The sequence below is a fragment of the Myotis daubentonii genome, chromosome 2 (assembly GCF_963259705.1).
Source record: "Myotis daubentonii chromosome 2, mMyoDau2.1, whole genome shotgun sequence".
Classification (NCBI taxonomy): domain Eukaryota; kingdom Metazoa; phylum Chordata; class Mammalia; order Chiroptera; family Vespertilionidae; genus Myotis; species Myotis daubentonii.
This window is the reverse complement of record NC_081841.1, coordinates 132,728,864-132,748,338: the sequence shown is the minus strand read 5'-3', so window position 1 is coordinate 132,748,338 and position 19,475 is coordinate 132,728,864. Positions and strand designations below refer to the sequence as shown.

The 19,475-nt window shown below is 38.5% G+C and overlaps 1 protein-coding gene across 5 annotated transcripts in view; it reads left to right on the top strand.

The window, feature by feature from the left end:
- FNDC3A (fibronectin type III domain containing 3A) overlaps nucleotides 1-17,121 on the top strand; it is a 220,369-nt gene extending 203,248 nt beyond the window's left edge. For all 5 annotated transcript variants that reach the window (XM_059684646.1, XM_059684645.1, XM_059684644.1 and 2 more), the window contains 7 exons: nucleotides 644-757; nucleotides 2,558-2,707; nucleotides 2,806-3,089; nucleotides 3,187-3,399; nucleotides 4,839-5,005; nucleotides 6,355-6,482; nucleotides 14,573-17,121. In XM_059684646.1, coding sequence (XP_059540629.1) covers nucleotides 644-757; nucleotides 2,558-2,707; nucleotides 2,806-3,089; nucleotides 3,187-3,399; nucleotides 4,839-5,005; nucleotides 6,355-6,482; nucleotides 14,573-14,887 — 1,371 coding nt within the window. In that variant the 3' untranslated portion in view covers nucleotides 14,888-17,121. The remainder of the gene's footprint in view (nucleotides 1-643; nucleotides 758-2,557; nucleotides 2,708-2,805; nucleotides 3,090-3,186; nucleotides 3,400-4,838; nucleotides 5,006-6,354; nucleotides 6,483-14,572) is intronic.
- Nucleotides 17,122-19,475: the final 2,354 nt, after the last annotated feature.

The following is a 19,475-nucleotide window of genomic DNA, read 5'->3' as shown; positions in this document are numbered from 1 at the left end:
TTTAGTGAACTGTGCATATGTTCTCCAAATATCTATAACCTTATTTTTAAATTTCTTACATCAACTTTATATACTTTGTTGGCAGTTCGTACGTAAGTCATCATCTTGAAAGCCCCACAAAGCTGCAGTACTTTGGGATCGCACCTTTAATACTAGTATCCTTAATCTGTATTTTTAGGTTTGTAATAATTTGTCTAAATCATCCTAAGTAAATACTTGCTTTCTATATTTTTCAAAGAATATACCTGTTAGACCCATCTTAAATTATTGTAAATTTTAAGATAGAATTTATGCCTACCATCTCTTATACTTTTAATTGATATCTGTTTCTTCACTCCTCACAACTTTTTCTGACTGATCCCACCTACCTAATTCCCTAATGCTATGCCTTTCTTACAAAAAAACAGTTCATGAAGGAATAAGGGACAGGAGAAGAAAATATAGTAAATGAAACTTAAAAATACCCCACATATTCACTTCTGTGATCTTTAAATCTTTCTACTTTCTGTGAATGCTTTTAGACTTATATTATGACCAATTAGTCTTGAAGGAGAAGGATTATGCACTTATTTGTTAGTTTTTATAGAGAGCTATGCACTCGATAGGTGAAAAATGGAAATGGTGGTTACATTTGTTTTTCTAGTTTGGACCATTTTCAGAAAAATGTGATATTACTACAGCCCCTGGACCACCAGATCAATGCAAGCCCCCTCAAGTGACATGCAGATCTGCAACTTGCGCACAAGTGAATTGGGAGGTATTGTCATTTCCACTGACTTATATTTACTTTCTTAGTCAATTAAAATCCTATCTAATAAACAACAAAAAGGGTAATTGACCGTACCTTCGCTACGCTTCCCATTGGCTAATCAGGGTGATAAGCAAATTAACTGCCAACAAAGATGGCGGCCGGCAGCCACACAGTTGAAGTGAGCAGGAGGCTTGCTTGCTCCAGTGATGGAGGAAGCCAAGGTTCCCCGCCTGCCATGGTCCGGCTCTGAGCTCCGAAAGCAACAAAGTTTCTATTATAGAAGCTAAACAAACCCCAGATACCTGCTTTCAGCCAGCTGTGGCCTCAGAGCTGGAGCGAGCAAGAGCCAGCTCTCAGCTCCAGTGATGGCAACAAAGTTTCAATTATAGAAGGTAAATAAATCCCAGAATAAAAAAAGAAAAAGAAAAAAAGGAGAGGCTGGGAGCTTCAGTTGTCCTCCAGCCTGAAAACGGACCTCAGCCCCTCACCCAGACTGGCCAGGCACCCCAGTGGGGACCTCCACCCTAAAGAAGGTGTGGCCAGCCTGTAAACAGCCATCAGCCCCTCACCCAGGCTGGCCAGGCACCCAAGCGGGACCCCCACCCTGATCCGGGACACCCTCCAGGGCAAACCAGCTGGCCCCCACCCGTGCACCAGGCCTCTATCCTATATAGTAAAAAGGCAATATGCAAACTGACCCTAACAGCAGAAAGACTGGGAATGACTGGTCACTGTGACACACACTGACCACCAAGGGGCAGACGCTCAGTGCAGGAGCTGCCCTCTGATGGTCAGTGCACTCCCACATGGGGGAGCTCTGCTCAGCCACAAGCCAGGCTGATGGCTGCCAGTACAGCGGTGGTGGTGGGAGCCTCTCCTGCCTCTTCAGCAGCGTTAAGGATGTCTGACTGCAGCTTAGGTCTGCTCCCCTCTGGCAAGTGGACATCCCCCGAGGGCTGCCAGGCTGCCAGAGGAATGTCTGATTGCCATCTTAGGCCCAATCCCCCGGGGAGCAGGCCTAAGCCAGCAGGTGGTCATCCCCCGAAAGGTCCCAGACTGAGAGAGGGCACAGGCCAGGGTGAGGGACACCTTCCCCACCCCCGCCCACCCCCGAGTGCACAAATTTTGTGCACCGGGCGTCTAGTAGTTTATATAAAATAATAAAAATACTGTTTATATCCTCATATAAGTTATACAAAGAGTAAGTCTCCTTAAATTCACATGGTAAAAAGTGAGGGTGTTTTCTCCTAGAAGCATTTAAGTAAGGTATATTTGCATTGCAGATATTTAGATTCTTATTCATGATGTGCTTTGTGTATTATCTAAGGTTTTGTCTCAGTAATGAGATATTTAGCCACTGACTAGCTTAATGTTCAGAACAAACATTCATGGGAATTAGTATAATACTATTTCTCATTATCTCCAGTGTATTTGTTGTGTATAATAATGACAATTACATTTTCAGTTTCCTTTGAAATTTAACAAAGAAAATATCCTTGTATGATCTACCATTTTATATTACTTAATAGAATTATTTAGAAGTATATTTACCTTAAACTACTCTTTATAAAGTGATTCAATCATATTTCCAATTGAAAACAAAGTTATATTTTTTTGACTAATCTTAAATTCAGGTGGCCTTAATAAATAAAATGTAATATTAAATAGTCTTAATTCTGCTTAAACATTTTAAAGAAATTCAAAAGCAATCCAGTTTTTTATATGTTTGGGTAAAGAACATTTTTACCCAAAAGCTGTTTAATCAATGTTGAAACTTAAGACCTTTATCCTTTTCTTAATTTGAAGGTCCCTTTGAATAATGGAACTGATGTCACTGAATATCGATTGGAGTGGGGAGGAGTTGAAGGAAGTATGCAGATATGTTACTGTGGGCCCAGTCTCAGTTATGAATTAAAAGGACTTTCACCAGCAACTACCTATTATTGCAGAGTCCAGGTAAAGGCAGTAAGGGCCTCGTCACTTTCTGTCTTTACGGTTTTGTGAGCATTTTCATGGCCAAGTCTTCGTTAACTATGGGCTCTGTTCATTTGTAGGCTCTGAGTATTGTGGGGGCAGGTCCTTTCAGTGAAGTAGTAGCCTGTGTGACTCCGCCATCAGTTCCTGCTATTGTGACTTGTCTTCAAGAAATAAGTGATGAAGATATAGAAAATCCCGATTATTCACCTTCTACATGCCTTGCAATAAACTGGGAAAAGCCTTGTGACCATGGTTCAGAAATCCTTGCCTACAGCATAGACTTTGGAGATAAACAGCCCTTGACAGTAGGAAAGGTTACAAGCTATATTCTAGACAATTTGCAACCAGATACAACATACAGGTATACTATAAAAACTATGATAATTTTTGCCTAGACCAGAGAGACACTTTAAATAGAATAATCGTAAACTAATTTTTCTTTTTTATATGGCACTTAGAATACGAATTCAAGCCTTGAATAGCCTTGGAGCTGGTCCTTTCAGCCACATGATAAAGTTAAAAACTAAGCCCCTCCCTCCTGATCCACCTCGTCTGGAATGTGTTGCCTTCAGCCACCAGAACCTTAAACTGAAATGGGGAGAAGGAACCCCAAAGATACTGTCAACAGATTCTATTCAGTACCACCTTCAGATGGAGGATAAGAATGGAAGGTTGGTGTTTTAAATTACTTCTTTATGTAGTTTCTTGGGTCTTGAATATATTTTTATAAATAATAGAAGTAAATAAAATAAATTTTCAAAGAGAATTTGCATAAGAATTTTGAAGTGTGCTGTTTTTGAAGCATTAGAGGAAACAATGACGATTTTCTGTTTTTCACTTGTGAGTGGAATGTCAAGAGAGAAAAACTTTAGTGGTCTATTCTATGGCTCACTTCTCTAACCCAGTGATTTTCACCTTTTTCCTCTCATGGCACATATAAACTAATTCCTAAAATTCTGTGGCACATAAAGAAAAAAATGTTATCTTTTTTGACAGTCTGACAAAAAAATAGGCATAATTTTAACTCATTCACACTGGATGCCTATTGTGTTGGCTGTTGTTTTTTTATTTGACAACCTAAGGGAAAAGAGATGAGTGACCTGACTAAATAGTCAGGTATTGCACATTTTAAAAATTCTTATGGGATACTAGTTGAAAATCACTACTTAACTCTTTTACTCCCTTCATGCTTGTAAAAGAAACTTAATCTTTGCTAGGGCTTGAATGCTTATTTCCAGCAAGAGGCAATTTTTACAGTAAATGATTGATTGGCTTAGAGTGTTAGCTCATGCACCAGATGGTCACAGTTTGATTCTAATCAAGGGCACATACCTAGGTTGCAGGTTTTAATTCCCAGCGCCAGTCGAGGCGTATGTGGAGGCAACCAATCTGTGTGCGTCTCACATTGATGTTTCTCTCTTTCTCTCTCTTTCCCTCCCTTCTTACTCTCTGTAAAAATCAGTGGAAGAAATATCCTTGAGTGAGGATTAACAACATATATATATAGAGAGAGAGAACTGTATGAGCATTCATTATTCATTCTCCAACGTCCAAAAAGCTAACCAGCAGTCAGTCAAAAATATTGAGAAACATTCAACTTATAGGTAACATATGTTATTAAACTTCCCATCAAACAGTTTGAGAGGATAATTCATGGGAAATTATATATTCTCTTATACTGCTATATAAATCGCTAGAAAACATCACCAAATCAACTAAAATTATGCCTGGGAATTGAGAGTTACCTTTTTTTATGTGATAAATTGTATGCCTATGATTCTAATTAGAAATAATTTATAATGAAAAGTGTGGTGTTCTGAGTACCTTTAAAAATGTGTACATCAAAACAATCAGAATCCTGAAAAGAAACAGTTACCATGGTTGGATAGGAAATTTAGCAATAATTTTTCAGAAAACTATGCCAAATTCAAAAACTTACCTGTTCTGTAATTGTCATCATCTGATGAAAAAGCACATTATTTATCTGGAGTGACAAACCAATCCTGGCATTAACTAGGAGTAAGTTGTTATTCCTAAATTATGTCCCAATCAGTACTTTATAAACATAATGTAGTCAAGGATTATTTTTAATGAATCCTTTCCATTTTAGGTTTGTATCCTTATACAGAGGTCCATGTCATACATACAAAGTACAAAGACTTAATGAGTCGACATCCTATAAATTCTGTATTCAAGCTTGTAATGAAGCAGGGGAAGGTCCTCTCTCCCAAGAATATATTTTCACTACTACAAAATCTGTTCCAGCTGCCTTGAAAGGTAAGTTATATATCTTCAAGTTATTTTCTTTAATAACAAATGATTTTTAAATGCATTTTCATCAAGTGCTTTATGTACTGTTATTAAAATTTATCATCCAGTATATGTCCAACATTTAAATTAATCTAATATAAAAATACTAAGTTGAGCCCTGGCCAGTGTGGCTCAGTTGACTGAGCATCATCCCATGCACTGAAAGGTCACTTGTTCAATTCCTGGTCAGGGCATGTGCTCAGGTTGCAGGTTAGGTCCCCAGTTGGGTTGCATGCACGAGGCAACCGATTGATGTTTCTTTCTCATATCAATGGTTTTCTCTCTGTATGTGTCTGTCTCTCTTTCTGTCTCTGTATCTCCCTCTCCCTCTCCCTCTCCTTACCTCTCTCTCTAAAAATCAATGAAAACATTTTTTTTTAAAAAAAAATACTAAATTGAAAAGATAAGGCCATTACCTGTTTCTGCTCTTACAACTTAAAGGGGGGAAAATCACAAATTCTGGTTGCTTTGAGTCATTGTTATTTCATTCATTTCTATTTTAGGGAGAGACCCAGGTTGTTTGTTAAGCAAAACATAAATTCTTAGTTGATTTGAATCTTTAAATCAAATTTACACAAACACACACACATTTGTCCATACATGTATCTTTAAAATCAATTCAGAGGGGTCCTTATTTTAAAGCGACTGCAGCAAGATTATACTTTGTGCATTTAGCCAAATTTCCTCACACTCTGAGGACGAATCACAAAGACTTTTAATACAGTATACTCAATCATGAACTTGATATACCATTTGTTAGGCAAATCCATAATTAACAGGACTGTTCTTGAATAGTGTTTCTAATAATGTTGACAGAGTTCCACTGAGTCATTTTTCTGTTCTCTTGTCCAGTTTAGTATCTGTTAGCCTTAATAAGATTGCTGATTTTGACCCCTTTGTACCCCACTATTGAGTGAAACAGTCATATGTGGTTGAAGAACTAAGGGTAGTTTTCAGCTCATCCTCTTAGATTAAATTATAAATTTCATGTTCTAGTTGTGCTCTTAGAAGTACCATAGTTGTTTTTTAACTGCCATATACCCCTCTATTGGCTTTTTAACGCAATAAAATAGTGCTTACCTTGACAGATCTTTTAGTCAGTCTAGCCATTGTAGCATCTGTAGATTGTATGACCTGAAGATAGTAAGAGTGAACTATTGACCATTTCTCTGCAAATTTCAAAAATCCACTGATGTTTATTTCAAGTTAATAATTAAGTTTTACAGTTTTATTGATTTTGATTAATGTGTCTGTGTAATGTTCCAAGTAAAAATTAAGTAGAGCAGATTTTTATTTATATTTTTTGCTCTCTACAGCCCCCAAAATAGAGAAAGTAAATGATCACATTTGTGAAATTACATGGGAGTGTTTACAGCCAATGAAAGGTGATTCAATTATTTATAGTCTTCAAGTTATGGTGGGAAAGGATTCCGAATTCAAACAGGTATGTGCCAAAATATAATTCTGTGGATATATACTTTTACCTTTCTCATGTTTATGAATTTTTCATTGTAAGATTTGACTGTCTTTATGTTCCTAATTCAAAAACATTTGTTCAACTGATAGATACAGAGAATAAATAGATTGTCACCAGATAATAGGTTGGAGGTAAAAAAGGTAAGATTAGGAAGTACAAATTGACAGCTATACAAATGGGCTCAGGATGAAAAGTACACCATAGGGAATATAGTCAATAATATTGTAATGACTATGAATGGTGTCAGGTCCTAGACTTATCGGGATGATCACAAGTTATATGAATGTCTAGATCAGTACACCTGAAACTAATATAAGATTGTATGTCATGTGTAATTGAAAAAAAGATTTTATTCAGGACTTACAGTGTTCCAAACATTAGTAACTAGTGTCTCAGGATCCAAAATCTTTTGGATGTGAGCTATACTTAAACAGAATGTTCATTCGTTTGACAAGTATTTACTGAACTTTGTACCAGGGACCCAGGATACAACACTGAATAAAAAGTCCTTGCCTCCATGGAACTCACATTCTAGTAGAAAAAGAGATACTAAAAGTAACAAAACACATTACTATATCATATGTTGGATAGTGGTAATTGCAGTGGAGAAAAAATAAAACTGGGTAAAAGGTAGGGAGTACTGGGGGGGACAGGCAGCTAGTGTTATTTTATACAGGGAGTCAAATGACATTTGAATAGAGACCCAAAGGAAGTAAATATTGGGAAAAGAGTGTTCCAAGGAGAGGAAACAATAGGTACAAAGGCCCGAGGCAGGAGTTTGATTGTTAAATTTAATGAAAAACAAGGAGGCCAGTATGGCTAGGGCAGTGTGAGCAAGGGGAAGAATGGTAGATAAAGTCAGGGGGTAGGGAGTTTTATGAGTGGTGTGGATGTCGTGTAGGGCATTATAGGCCATACTATGACTTTTACTCCATGTAAAATGAGAAGCCAATAGAGGATTTAGACCAGAGTTGTCACATGATCAGACACAAGGTCATTTTGGCTAGAGTGGGACAAGTACAGAAGCAGAGAGACCATTATGGAGGCTTTTACAATAATAGTAATAGTCATAATACACACAGTTATTGTGGAAGCCTAGAGGAATTATCAACTTCCCAGCCAAAAAAATTCAAAGATAAAGAACTTGTTATGCAACTTAAAAGCCTAACTTAATTGCTATATTTATTTCATCTGATTTTCCATTTTTTGCTGTCAACCTTCTTGATTTTGAGGGCTTTTAAATTGTGTTGTTTTGATTTTAGCATCTCATCTTGGGGTTTTTTTTCCCCACTAGAAAACCAATCATTCATTTTTATTTCAGTCTTCCGTTGTAACTATTAATAATAAAATATTTTCCAATAAAAATTTTTTTTCCTCTTAAATTTTGTTAAGTGTAGAAGTGGAATTTCTTAACTGAAATTACAAAAGACCCGAGCGAGTCATTAAATTTGGCATGTGATTGTTTTTCTTCAGTAAGCCATCTGCAAATTGACATGATAATTAGATTTAAATATAATTTACAGATAAGCAGGTTTCCTTCCAAGGAGGAAGCAAAATTAATATTAAAGAAAATGTAATTGTATTACCTGTTTAAAGGAAATAGGGACCCCACATTTGAGTAGTAAATGAATTTTAATGAACATATCACTACATAAAGAGCAATGCTAATTCTAATTTAACTTAAAAGCAAAACCCTATCATCACTTTCACTTATTTTAGATTATAAGCAATGTAAAACTTAAAATACTAATTTCCTTAGAAACTTCATTTTATGTATGCTCATCTAAGTTTCTCGAAAGTCTTTTTTTAAGAATTCAATATCATTCATATAATTTGATACTTTAAAATTTATTTGATACTCAACACATGTATTTAATATTACATTTGAAGAATTATGGGGGCCTGTATTATTAACTTACTGTTCTGATTTCAAAAAACTTGTTTGGAATTAAATTTAAGAAGCAAGCAGAAATTTTATAAACATGCCATTTTATTTAGCCAAACAAATAAAAGATAATGAAGATAAAAATCTACCTTATAAAAAGGAATGCTTTATTCTAGATAGACTTTAGAATATTTTCCAAAAGGGGTGTCATTTAAGTGAGTCTTTTGGGGAACTGATGAGCTTAGGAGGAACTATGAACTCTCGAGTGTGACTCAAAAATGGAGTATGTAGAAGAGGAGAGGGCCAGGTCTAGGTGGGTCTTTATTCTATAGCAGTAGGAACTGTTGATGTTTTTAAAAGGGGGGGATATTATAAACTAGAAGCCCAGTGCATGAAATTCGTGCACGGGGGCGGGGGGGTCCCTCAGCCCAGCCTGCACCCTCTCCAATCTGGAACCCTTAGGGGGATGTCCGACTGCTGGGACTCCTAGGGGGATGTCCGACTGCCAGTCCAACTGGCAGTCGGACATCCCTCTCACAATCCGGGACTGCTGGATACTAACCGCTCACCTGCCTGCCTGCTTGATTGCCCCTAACCGCTTCTGCCTGCCAGCCTGATCTCCCTCTAACCACTCCCCTGCCAGCCTGATCAACGCCTAACTGCTTCCCTGCTGGCCCGATTGCCCCTAACTGCCCTCCCCCTGCAGGCCTGGTTCCCCCAACTGCCCTCCCCTGCAGGCCTGGTCGCCCCTAAATGCCCCTCTGCCAGTATTGTCTCCCCTAACTCCCTTCCCCTGTAGGTCTGAGTCCCCCCCCCCCAAACTGCCCTCCCCTGCCAGCCTGATCACCCACAACTGCCCTCCCCTGCCAGCCTTCCTGTGGCGGCCATCTTTGACCACAAGGGGCGGCCATCTTGTGCGAGGGCATGATGGTCAATTTGCATATTGTGTCTTTATTATATAGGATTGGTGGTTATGTTTCTAGACTAGCCTCTAAAACCCTGTTTAACCTATAAATGTTGCTAGGTTTGAGAATTTGGAAGCAAATTAATGGGGCAACAACAATTTATTACTTTGCATTCTTCCCTTTCTTTATCCCTCTTTGATCAGTCAGTGGCTCTCACCAATCCTTGCTGCCTTCTTGCAGCTCTGTGCCCTACATGCTGAATAACACCTCACCTAGACTTGCCCCCATTCTCTAAAATTATAATCTCCTTCTGACTCCTTCCTCCCTCTCTCACACATACAACTCTCATATATACAGAATAGCTGACCTTACTGGCATTAAAGAAAGACTATTTTCTTGGGAAAATTCATGCCAAAAGTCAGATGTCTGCTGGCTTAAGGACTGGTTGATCCAGAAACTCAATGAACTCATCAGGGTTTCTCTCACAGTGCTGCCCTTAGCCATAGGGAACTTACTCTTCCTTATTCACATTGGGCAGGGGACACTTAGAGTTACAAAGCCATCCCTGGACCAGTGACTATGCCAGGGTTCAAGCCAACCAGGGCCCACATCTGGAGTTAAGAGGCAGGCCAGCTCCTCCTAGTATGGAGCCTGGGTAAGGGAGAGTTTGACACCCATCCAAAATCAGGATACTATTGGCAGTCAGAGAATGGGTACTGGAACAGAGGCCTATTGGATTCTGTACAACTTCTTCCTCTCTGAACTTAAATTCTCAAAAAAGTGTTCCTCAAATGCCCTGCAGACCTAATGAACGTGAATATCTGGGAATGGGATCCACAATATTTATCCTTTTTGTTTGTTTCAAGTGGTGCTTGTGCACAATAAATTTAAGAACTGCTCCAAAAACTCCAAGTTTACCCTGGCTGGTGTAGCTCAGTTGGTTGGGTATTGTTTTGTGCACAGAAAGGTTGCTGGTTTGATTCCCGTCTGGGTACATGCCCAAGTTGTGGGCTTAGTCCCTGGTAGAGAGCTTGCAGGATGCAGCCCATTGATATTTTGATCTCTCACTTCAATGTCTCTCTTTCCCTCCCCATTCCTCCCTCTCTGAATATCAATAAAAATATTTTTAAATAAATGAAATAAAGGTCCAAGTTCACTTACAAATCCCTCAGCAATAATAAAGGGGAGTAATGGTAGAGACAAGAGCTGTGGTTATTTGTCTATCACTTTTTTGTGAGGGTTTTTACTGTTCTCTTCCTGCATTGACACTACAAAATAATTATTTGCCATAGCATATACATAGGACCCCATGTGACCATATGTGCCAAATTATATGACAGCATATACCTTATGTGTTAATATGAATAATTATTTTTTTTAATTTAATCAAGTGCATCATATATAATAAAGCGGTAATATGCAAATTAACCCTCACGCCCTCACAACATGGCTGCCTACGACCAGGCCAGCAGGGGGGTTAGTGAGGGATAAACCAACAACTGAATAAACAGGCTGCGTGGAACGACCAGGCCAGCAGGGGGGTTAGTGAGGGATGACCAGGCCAGCAAAGGGGGACAGTTGGGGGCAACCAGGCCTGCAGGGGGGCAATAAGAGGCAACCAGGCCAGCAGGGGGGGTGCAGTTGGGGGTGACAAGGCCAGCAGAGGGACAGTTGGGGGCGATTAGGCTAGCAGGGGAGGCAGTTGGGAGCTACCAGGCCAGCAGGGAGGAGGTAGTTGGAGGCAACCTGCCGGCAGGGAGGGCAGTTAGGGGCGATCAGACCAGCACACAGAGGCAGTGAGGGGCGATCAGGCTAGCGGGGGGGGCAGGAGGGGGGCAGTTAGGGGTGACCAGGCAGGCAGGCAGGTGAGCAATTAGGATTATGCAAGGGATGTCCAGAATTGTGAGAGGGATGTCCAACTGCCAGTTTAGGGGATCGGGCCTAAACCAACAGTCGGACATCCCCTGAGGTGTCCCAGATTGGAGAGGGTGCAGGCTGGGCTAAGGGGACCTACCCTCCCCCATGCACTAATTTCGTGCACCGAGCCTCTAGTATTAAATATTCAGGGAAGGTTTAAATAAGTTCACTCAGTCTAAAAGTAATGTATTGCTGAAATCATTGTCTTATAGTTACTGCTATAAATGTATACTGTGCATGTTTTTCAATGTAAAATCAGATATGGATATGTAATGTACACAGAAAGCAAAACTAATTAAACAGAATTTGTTCCTCTGTAATGACAGCTTCAAAAGTGGTTATCTTTGATAGTAAATACGTACACGTATCCTTAAAAGATAGGACTATTTTGAAATTTTCGTATTAAAGTATTTGGTAAATCAATCTAGCCAACCAAAATAAGTTTTTAGAATGTGGGTATAAAAACCCGCAAAGAGATATAAACAGACAAGATACTGATTTCAATTTTTATTGGCTCTAGTTCTACAACTGTTATTTTCTCCATGCTATGATATATTCAGAAAGCTAAAATAAAGACAAATACCAATTTGTGAGGGTCTAAATTTTCTTTTAAAGGTTTTCCTATAAAATTATGTTGCAGTTGGCATACTATCTCAAAGTTCTTGGTCAACTAAACATGCACTAACTTCACAAGCTTTGGTTTAGCCTGTAATTCTCTTTCTTTGGGAAAAAAAAAAAAAATATATATATATATATATATATATATATATATATATATATATATATATATATTTGTATTGATTCCAGAGAGGAAGGAAGAGGGAGAGAGAGATAGAAACATTAATGATGAGAGAATCATTGATCGGCTGCCTCCTGTATGTCCCACACTGGGGATCTAGCCCACAACCTGGGCATGTGCCCCGATCGGGAATTGAGCCATGACCTCCTGGTTCATGGGTCAATGCTCAACCACTGAGCCACACTGGCCAGGCTTGTCTGTATTCCTTAATTAAAATGAGAAGTGAAAATTATCCTTTACCTTCCATTGTCTTCCTTTGTAAATCTGCACTAATTGATATTTGCCACACTCTCCTTATAAAAGGGTAGTTGATTGATAGCAAAGATGGGGCTATTTTGTTTTTGTTTCATTTTAAGTTTATAACAATCTTAATACAATCTTAATACAATCCTCGAGCAATAGCTGTGGGCCAAAAAAATTACTAAATAGAGTTCTTACTTGCCCTTTACTATTCATTAAGGCCACAACAATTTTATCTTGTCAGTATGAAAAGTGTGGGAGAGCAAAAATGACGTTATTCATTTTAATCTTATTTTTCATTCTGAGACCCTACCCCAGCTCATCTTGAGCTTAATGCTTATTTTGAATAGCTTCACTTGGGTATAAAAATCCCTTTAAATTAGTTTTAAGCAAGTTCATCTGTTTTCTTCAGTCCTGTATCTACAGTTATCTATAAGATGTCTCCCTATATACATATCCTCCTAACATCTAAAACACAAAATTGAAAATCTCATCATCTATCTTCCCTCCCAATCTCTCCTCCCCAACTGCTTTCTTACTTCATCAGTGTCATAAACACTAACTTCACTTTGGTGCCTAAGCTTTAAACTCTTGGAAGAATTAGGGCTTAGGGGCTATTAACTCTTAAGTAATAGTCATTTCTAAAAATGATACATAAAAACTATGCTAAAGCCTCATTACCTTATGCTTAAGCCCTGTCCTGCCCACCTCCCTCAATCTCTCCCTTAGCCTTATGATCAGGATTCCTTAAAACACCTTTTAAATATCATACACCTAAAGTAGCCCCTGTGGATTCAAACCTAAGTTTTCAACTAGTGTATTAACATATTCCTCCTCTTTGTCATATCTCTTACCTATCACCTTCATGCCACTTGTTGAGTTTTTTCTCCTAACCATATTACTATGTTTATTTGGAAATAAATGGAAAGCAAAGAAAATTTTAAAGACAAAAATAAATATTGTACCCATTAGATAAATACATACTGTTTTTTACTCTTAGAAAATTGTCCTCATTGTATATGTGCTGTTTCACACTGCAGCCTAATGCAACCTTCTAAATTACTTAAGTTAATCCTTTACCATTGCCTAATTATGAACCTATTCTGCATTCCCACTCAGAACATTCATCTGCATCCTCAAAACTAATGCTAATCACCATTTTCTTTAAGACTCATCTTAAGGCTTACCTCTTTAAATAAAGGTTATATATACACACACTCAGCATCCACTGATAATACATTTTGAAGTACAAATAGTCAATGGTTCATTAATATCATTGCCTTTTATTAAGTAACTATTATATTCTGGATTCTAGAGACACAAAAATGAGACAGTTCTTACCTCATTCCCCTTGGAGCAAACTAGTATGTAAAAAATTTAAATTTACAACACATATAATTGAGGCAGCTAAGATATCTTGAAAGAATGGTAGCCCAGGTTTTGGTTAATCTGACTTACAGCCCACCTGCTAGCTGGGAGCACTCAATTGGAAGGTCACTGTGAGCCTTGGTTTTCCCACATACAAAATCATGGCAGGGACTCATTAAAGGAAATGATCGCTTCATATATTGAGCACTCACTATATGCTGGGCACTGTGCTAAGTGCTTTAACAAGTAGTAACTTACTTCAATATCATAATTACCATGCAAGATAACTACTATTATGCTTGTTACACAAGGTAGTTGGGGTCTAAGATCACATGGACTGTAAAGTGATAGAGCACAGCTTGGACCCAGGAGTGACCAATTCTAATACATATTCTCTTAATCCCTAGCACACACTCTTGAAAATCCATGGCATTTCTTTATTATTATTTCCCTTCTAAGGCAGAGTACTTCGGGTTTTAAGATCCAATTCTGTGATTCTTCTCTTTAAAGTCTATTAAATGATTTGCCATAGACACCTATAGAAAGCTCCTTATTCATTGTTTCATTTTGAAATTGTGCAAAACCAGTTATACAAAGATGAGATTAGATACTTCCTCCTCTCATGGAATGATTTCACAAAAGTGTGACTTCTTACATTTGAGGAAACCAGGGAACATTTGAGGAAACATGTCTGTGGGCTGATTTTGCCTGTTCTCCAGCTACTTTAGGGGTGCATCTTTACTTCTTAACTGGTCTACAAGTTCTGTGAGGGTAGAGCTTACATTGTAACTTTTCAGATTTATCCATACGTATTTTTTAAATATCATTTGAAAGATAATAGCAGCTTCCATGTTTAAAAATAATTCTGAAACTAGCCAACTTTAACACGGATTTTTCTTCCCAGCCTCCACACGTAATTCTTTTTCTAATACCTTACGCACAGATTTACAAGGGTCCCGACACTTCACTCCGCTATTCAAGCCTTCAGCTGAACTGTGAGTATCGTTTCCGCGTGTGTGCCATTCGCCAGTGCCAAGACCCTGTGGGGCATCAGGACTTAGTAGGTCCCTACAGCACAGCAGTGTTCTTCATCTCTCAGAGGACTGAACCAGCAGCCAGCACCAGCAGAGACACTGTGGAAAGCACCAGGACCCGGCGATCACTTAGTGACGAGCAGTGTGCAGCCGTTATCCTTGTGCTGTTTGCTTTCTTTTCCATTTTAATTGCCTTTATCATTCAATACTTTGTAATCAAGTGAAAATACAACTTTATTTTTAATACTGTATTACATTTTATTTTGTCATGTACTAAAATTATTTCTGTATTGCTTTTCCAAAACAGTGGCATTTAGCACTGGCATTGAGACTATAGTACATCATTTTTGCCATTTTCAGTGCTTATATTGTTAGGTAGAGGCTTGCACCTCATTAGAATGCAAGCCACAGAAATAGCAATTTTGGGGTTTTTTGTTTGGTTTGGGTATTTTTTTTTCCCCTTGTCTTTTTTTCTTCTGTCCTTCCTTTCTTTTTCTTTTCTTGTCTTTTTCACATGCCTTCTTGTCAAACAAATCTTCTAAGAGGCAAGAATACATAATGGATATTTTGACGAGTCAGCATGAGTGTAACACTGACAACCTGATCTGTTTGTTTTAAAGATTATTACCTAGTGAATGATTCAGAATGATTAAAATTTACACTAAAACAAGCTATATAAAAATGTTAAAGTCTGATGCTGTGAAAGCAACCTAGTGCTATATTTCTACCTCCTCATTTGTCTTAATTATTTGGTAAGTGGGATTATGATGAATAACTGGAGGAGCTTAGCAAACAAAAACTGGGTGAAAGAATATGCATGAAAAAAGAACCACTTGTTTGATGAATGTGGAGTTCTTTATTACACTATATTTTCATGAATTCACAGATAAATCACTTAAAGAAAGCACAGACAGTTTACTTGGCCTAAATTAATTTAATGTTTACTCAAAAGACACCTCTTCAGGTGTTGAGAATATGGAAAAGAACAGAGGGCTTTTAGGTAGTTACTTTTTTTTAAGTAATTATAGTCAATTCTGAATTTCAAACCTATTTAATTTGGTTTTGTGAACCTTTGAACTATTTGTATGTGTATAAGGACATACATGTACATATGTGGCATATAAATAAACTATACATACCAAGTGTGGAAATATTCACACACACACACACTCTCTCATCTAACTGATATAGGCTCATTTTTAAGAACTCCTCTAAGTTTTGCTGCTTCTTCCATAACTACTGCCATCACCATCAGAATTCATAATCAAATTTAACCTTTCTGTTTGGAACACCAAATTTAAAGACAAAATTAATTTGCACCAGTAAACTTCAAGCTGCTTTCTTTCTTAAAAAACTAATGTTTAATGTAATGTCTGTTTGGATACTTCCAAATTATTGATTGCATGTGTTTAATGTTGCATTAGGGCACTTTGCAATTGCATAATTCATTAATGTTTTGTGAGCTTGCATTTGTGAGTTATAGGATGATCAGATTGTATTTTGACAAGAATCACATTGTACATCTTGCATAGATGTCAATGACTGCCAGTAATAATACAGTTTGTAATGAAACTTTCTAAAATTCTTGTTTCACCACATCTGTTATCTGTAAAACACTTGTAACTAGTCTTTTTAATTTATTATTTGAATTTTAGGATAGTGAATCACTAATTTTTAGTTGCTGAAGTTAGCATTTTAGTGATTACTAAGCACTTGTGTCAGTCTTTGATAAAGGACGTATGTTTTGTACTTTTGAAGATCTCTGAAGAATATCTCTTGTATTAGAATGGGCATGTGTTGTAATTGTTTTATGTCAAATGATCCATGCCGTAGAAAAAAACATTAACCTTTGTTCAAAAAAGAAATGGATAAACTTGGCCTTTCCAAGTGGTAAGAATGATCTGTCAATATAATATATTGTATGTTTACATTTTATTTAAATTTAATCTCTTATGTATAGGCTGAAAACTCCCAAAAAAACAAGTGATTGTGATTGTTTTCTAGAAACTTCTTAAAAGTGCCACGTTTGGCAGTACAAATGAGTTTGAGTGTAATAGCCCAGAGATTTCTATAATAGTTGAATGTCTAAAATGGTAAAATGTACCACTGTGACAGTTACAGTGGCTTATGTTTTTCATAGTAATGGAAATGAACTCCTATTTTTGATAGTAAATGTCATTTAATAGTGTATTTGCCATTTGAACCTCACTGCAAAATTAGTGCAGAAGAGAAAACAATTTTTAATGTAATCTTGATTTTACCTCATATACTGTACATTCCAAAAACTCTAAACTTTTTAAAGATTATAGATACACTACCAAACATATCACTTTAAAATTGTATAAGGTTGAACTTCATACAAGTGAAAAAATATTATCTCATAAAAATACATAAACTATGTAGCAAAAATATCTTTAAAATCCATGCAAAATAAAAGTGGTATCATTCTTTTTTGAGATATGTTTATTGTATTCATGTACATTCATTATTTACCGCCTCTTTTTTTATTGTTGTTAATCCTCACCTGATGATATTTTTTCCATTGATTTTTAGAGAAAGTAGAAGTGGGGAGGGATGGCGGGTGGAGAAGAGAAAGAGGAAGAAACATCTATGTGAAAAAGACACATCGAAAAAAAAAAAAAAAAAAGACACATCGATTGATTGCCTCCTCAACGTACCTAGACCAGGGGTGGGGATCAAACCTGAAACCCATGTACTTGCTCTTGACCAGGAATCAAACCCACGACTTCAGTGCTTGGGCCAACATTCTAACCATTGAGTAATGCCAGACAGGGCTGCTGCCTCTTTTAGAAAATGTTAAGACTCCACTCTTGCAATGGGCTTACAACAATTTTCCTAGCAGTATTCAAAACTTCAACAGATTTAAGGACCTATATTCAAGGAGGTAAGTACCAGTAGATTAAAGAATAAAATTAGAAGTTTTATCTTAGTGACTTAATTCTGTGCAGTTCATTAGGTACCTTGCTTCTAAGTAGCTCTCTAATTGCCACAAATGCAGGGATCACAATAAAATTTAAAATGTTAAGCTGGTGAAGAGATACTTTGTGGAGGATCAATCCACAGAAACAACCAAGTATGAGTCCAGCCTTGAAAAGAATGTGATCCTGATTTACAGTGTTGCACATCATCCTTTTGCCCCTAGATTAGAACCAGGAAATACACCCAGGTTTGAGCATTCCCAGGGTTGGTTTCCAACATTAATACTTTCTCATTATCGTAAATTCTCTGCAGGAGGATCCCATGGTTATGGTGGCTCAGTCAGGCAAACAGACTGCAAAGGAATGGTTCCCCAACACCTAACATCTTTCATCCTGTAACCTAACCACCTACCATCAACATAGATGATGATAATGCATTATTTTAAAAAAGCTTTTTAAATACTCTTCATTTTCTCCCTGATACTCTTAAAGGGGATAAAAGACTCCAAAAAAACAAAAGTTGACAAGAACAAATATTTTAATAGTTATCATTAAATTCTCACTTCAGTGTTGCCTTCAAATGTTTACATGTTACAAAGGGCTATTTTTCATCTTATATAATAAATAGGATGATATTTGCTATGGGAAATTTGCCAAAAGAGTTTTGAAAATAGATTTTGAACCCATTCAAATCATAATGGCTAGCATCTATCCATCACTCAGTGTGTGCTAGGCATTGTGTTCGTGTCTGACCATCCTGTAGAATAAAGAGCTAATATGCAAATGGTCGTCATGCCCTCATGCCGTAACAGCTCAGACACAACACTGGGGAAAGAGGAATAGGGACCAGCCAGGCTGTGGCCCAGGAGAGGGACAAGCCACCCACCCTGCGGTCCCAGGCATAAGCGGCTGCACCAATGCCTGTGCCTGCGCCTGCAGCCCGGGAGAGGGACAAGCCACATGCCCCCCCGGTCCCAGGCACCAGTAAATAGGGCTGCAGCCAGGGAGAGGGACAAGCCGTCCACCCCGCAGTCCCGGGCACCAGCGGCTGAAGCCCAGGTGAAGCCACTCGCCCACTGTCCCCTGCAGCTGTGGCCAGCCTGGACAAAGCCGGTCTGGGTCCTGGGTGCCTGCAACCGGCCAGAGGAGGGAATCCTAGGTCCCAGGTGCAGGGCGAGGGAGAGGCAGTTAGGGGCGATCAGGCCAGTAGGGAAGCAGTTAGGGGCGATCAGGCAGGCAGGCAGGCAGAGATAGTTAGGGGCAACCATGCAGGCAGAGGTGGTTAGGGGCAATCAGGCAGGCAGACAGGCGAGTGGTTAGGAGCCAGTGTTCCCGGATTGTTGAGAGGCAGTCGGACATCCCTCAAGGGGTCCCAGATTGGAGAGGGTGCGGGCTGGGCTGAAGGACTCCCCACCCTCCACCCCCACCCCCGTGCACAAATTTCATGCACCAGGCCTCTAGTATTTACATAATCTTTTTTTTTCTTTTTTTAATATATTTTTTATTGATTAAGATATTACATATGTGTCCTTGTCCCCACGTTACCCTCTACCCCCCCACCCCCGCTCATGCCCTCACCCCCCCCCCCCATTGTCCGTGTCCATTGGTTAGGCCTATATGCTTGCATGTAAGTCCTTTGGTTGATCTTTCCCCCTTACCCCCACCCTCCCCTACCTTCCCTCCAAGGCCCGACAGTCCAATCAATGCCTCTCTGTCTCTGGATCAGTCCTTGTTCATCAGTTTATGTTGTTCATTATATTCCACAAATGAGTGAGATCATGTGGTATTTATCCGCTCTCCATCCATGCTGTGGCAAATGGTAAGAGTTCCTTTTTCTTCTTCCTCTTCTTAAAGAATACCTTTCAGCATTTCA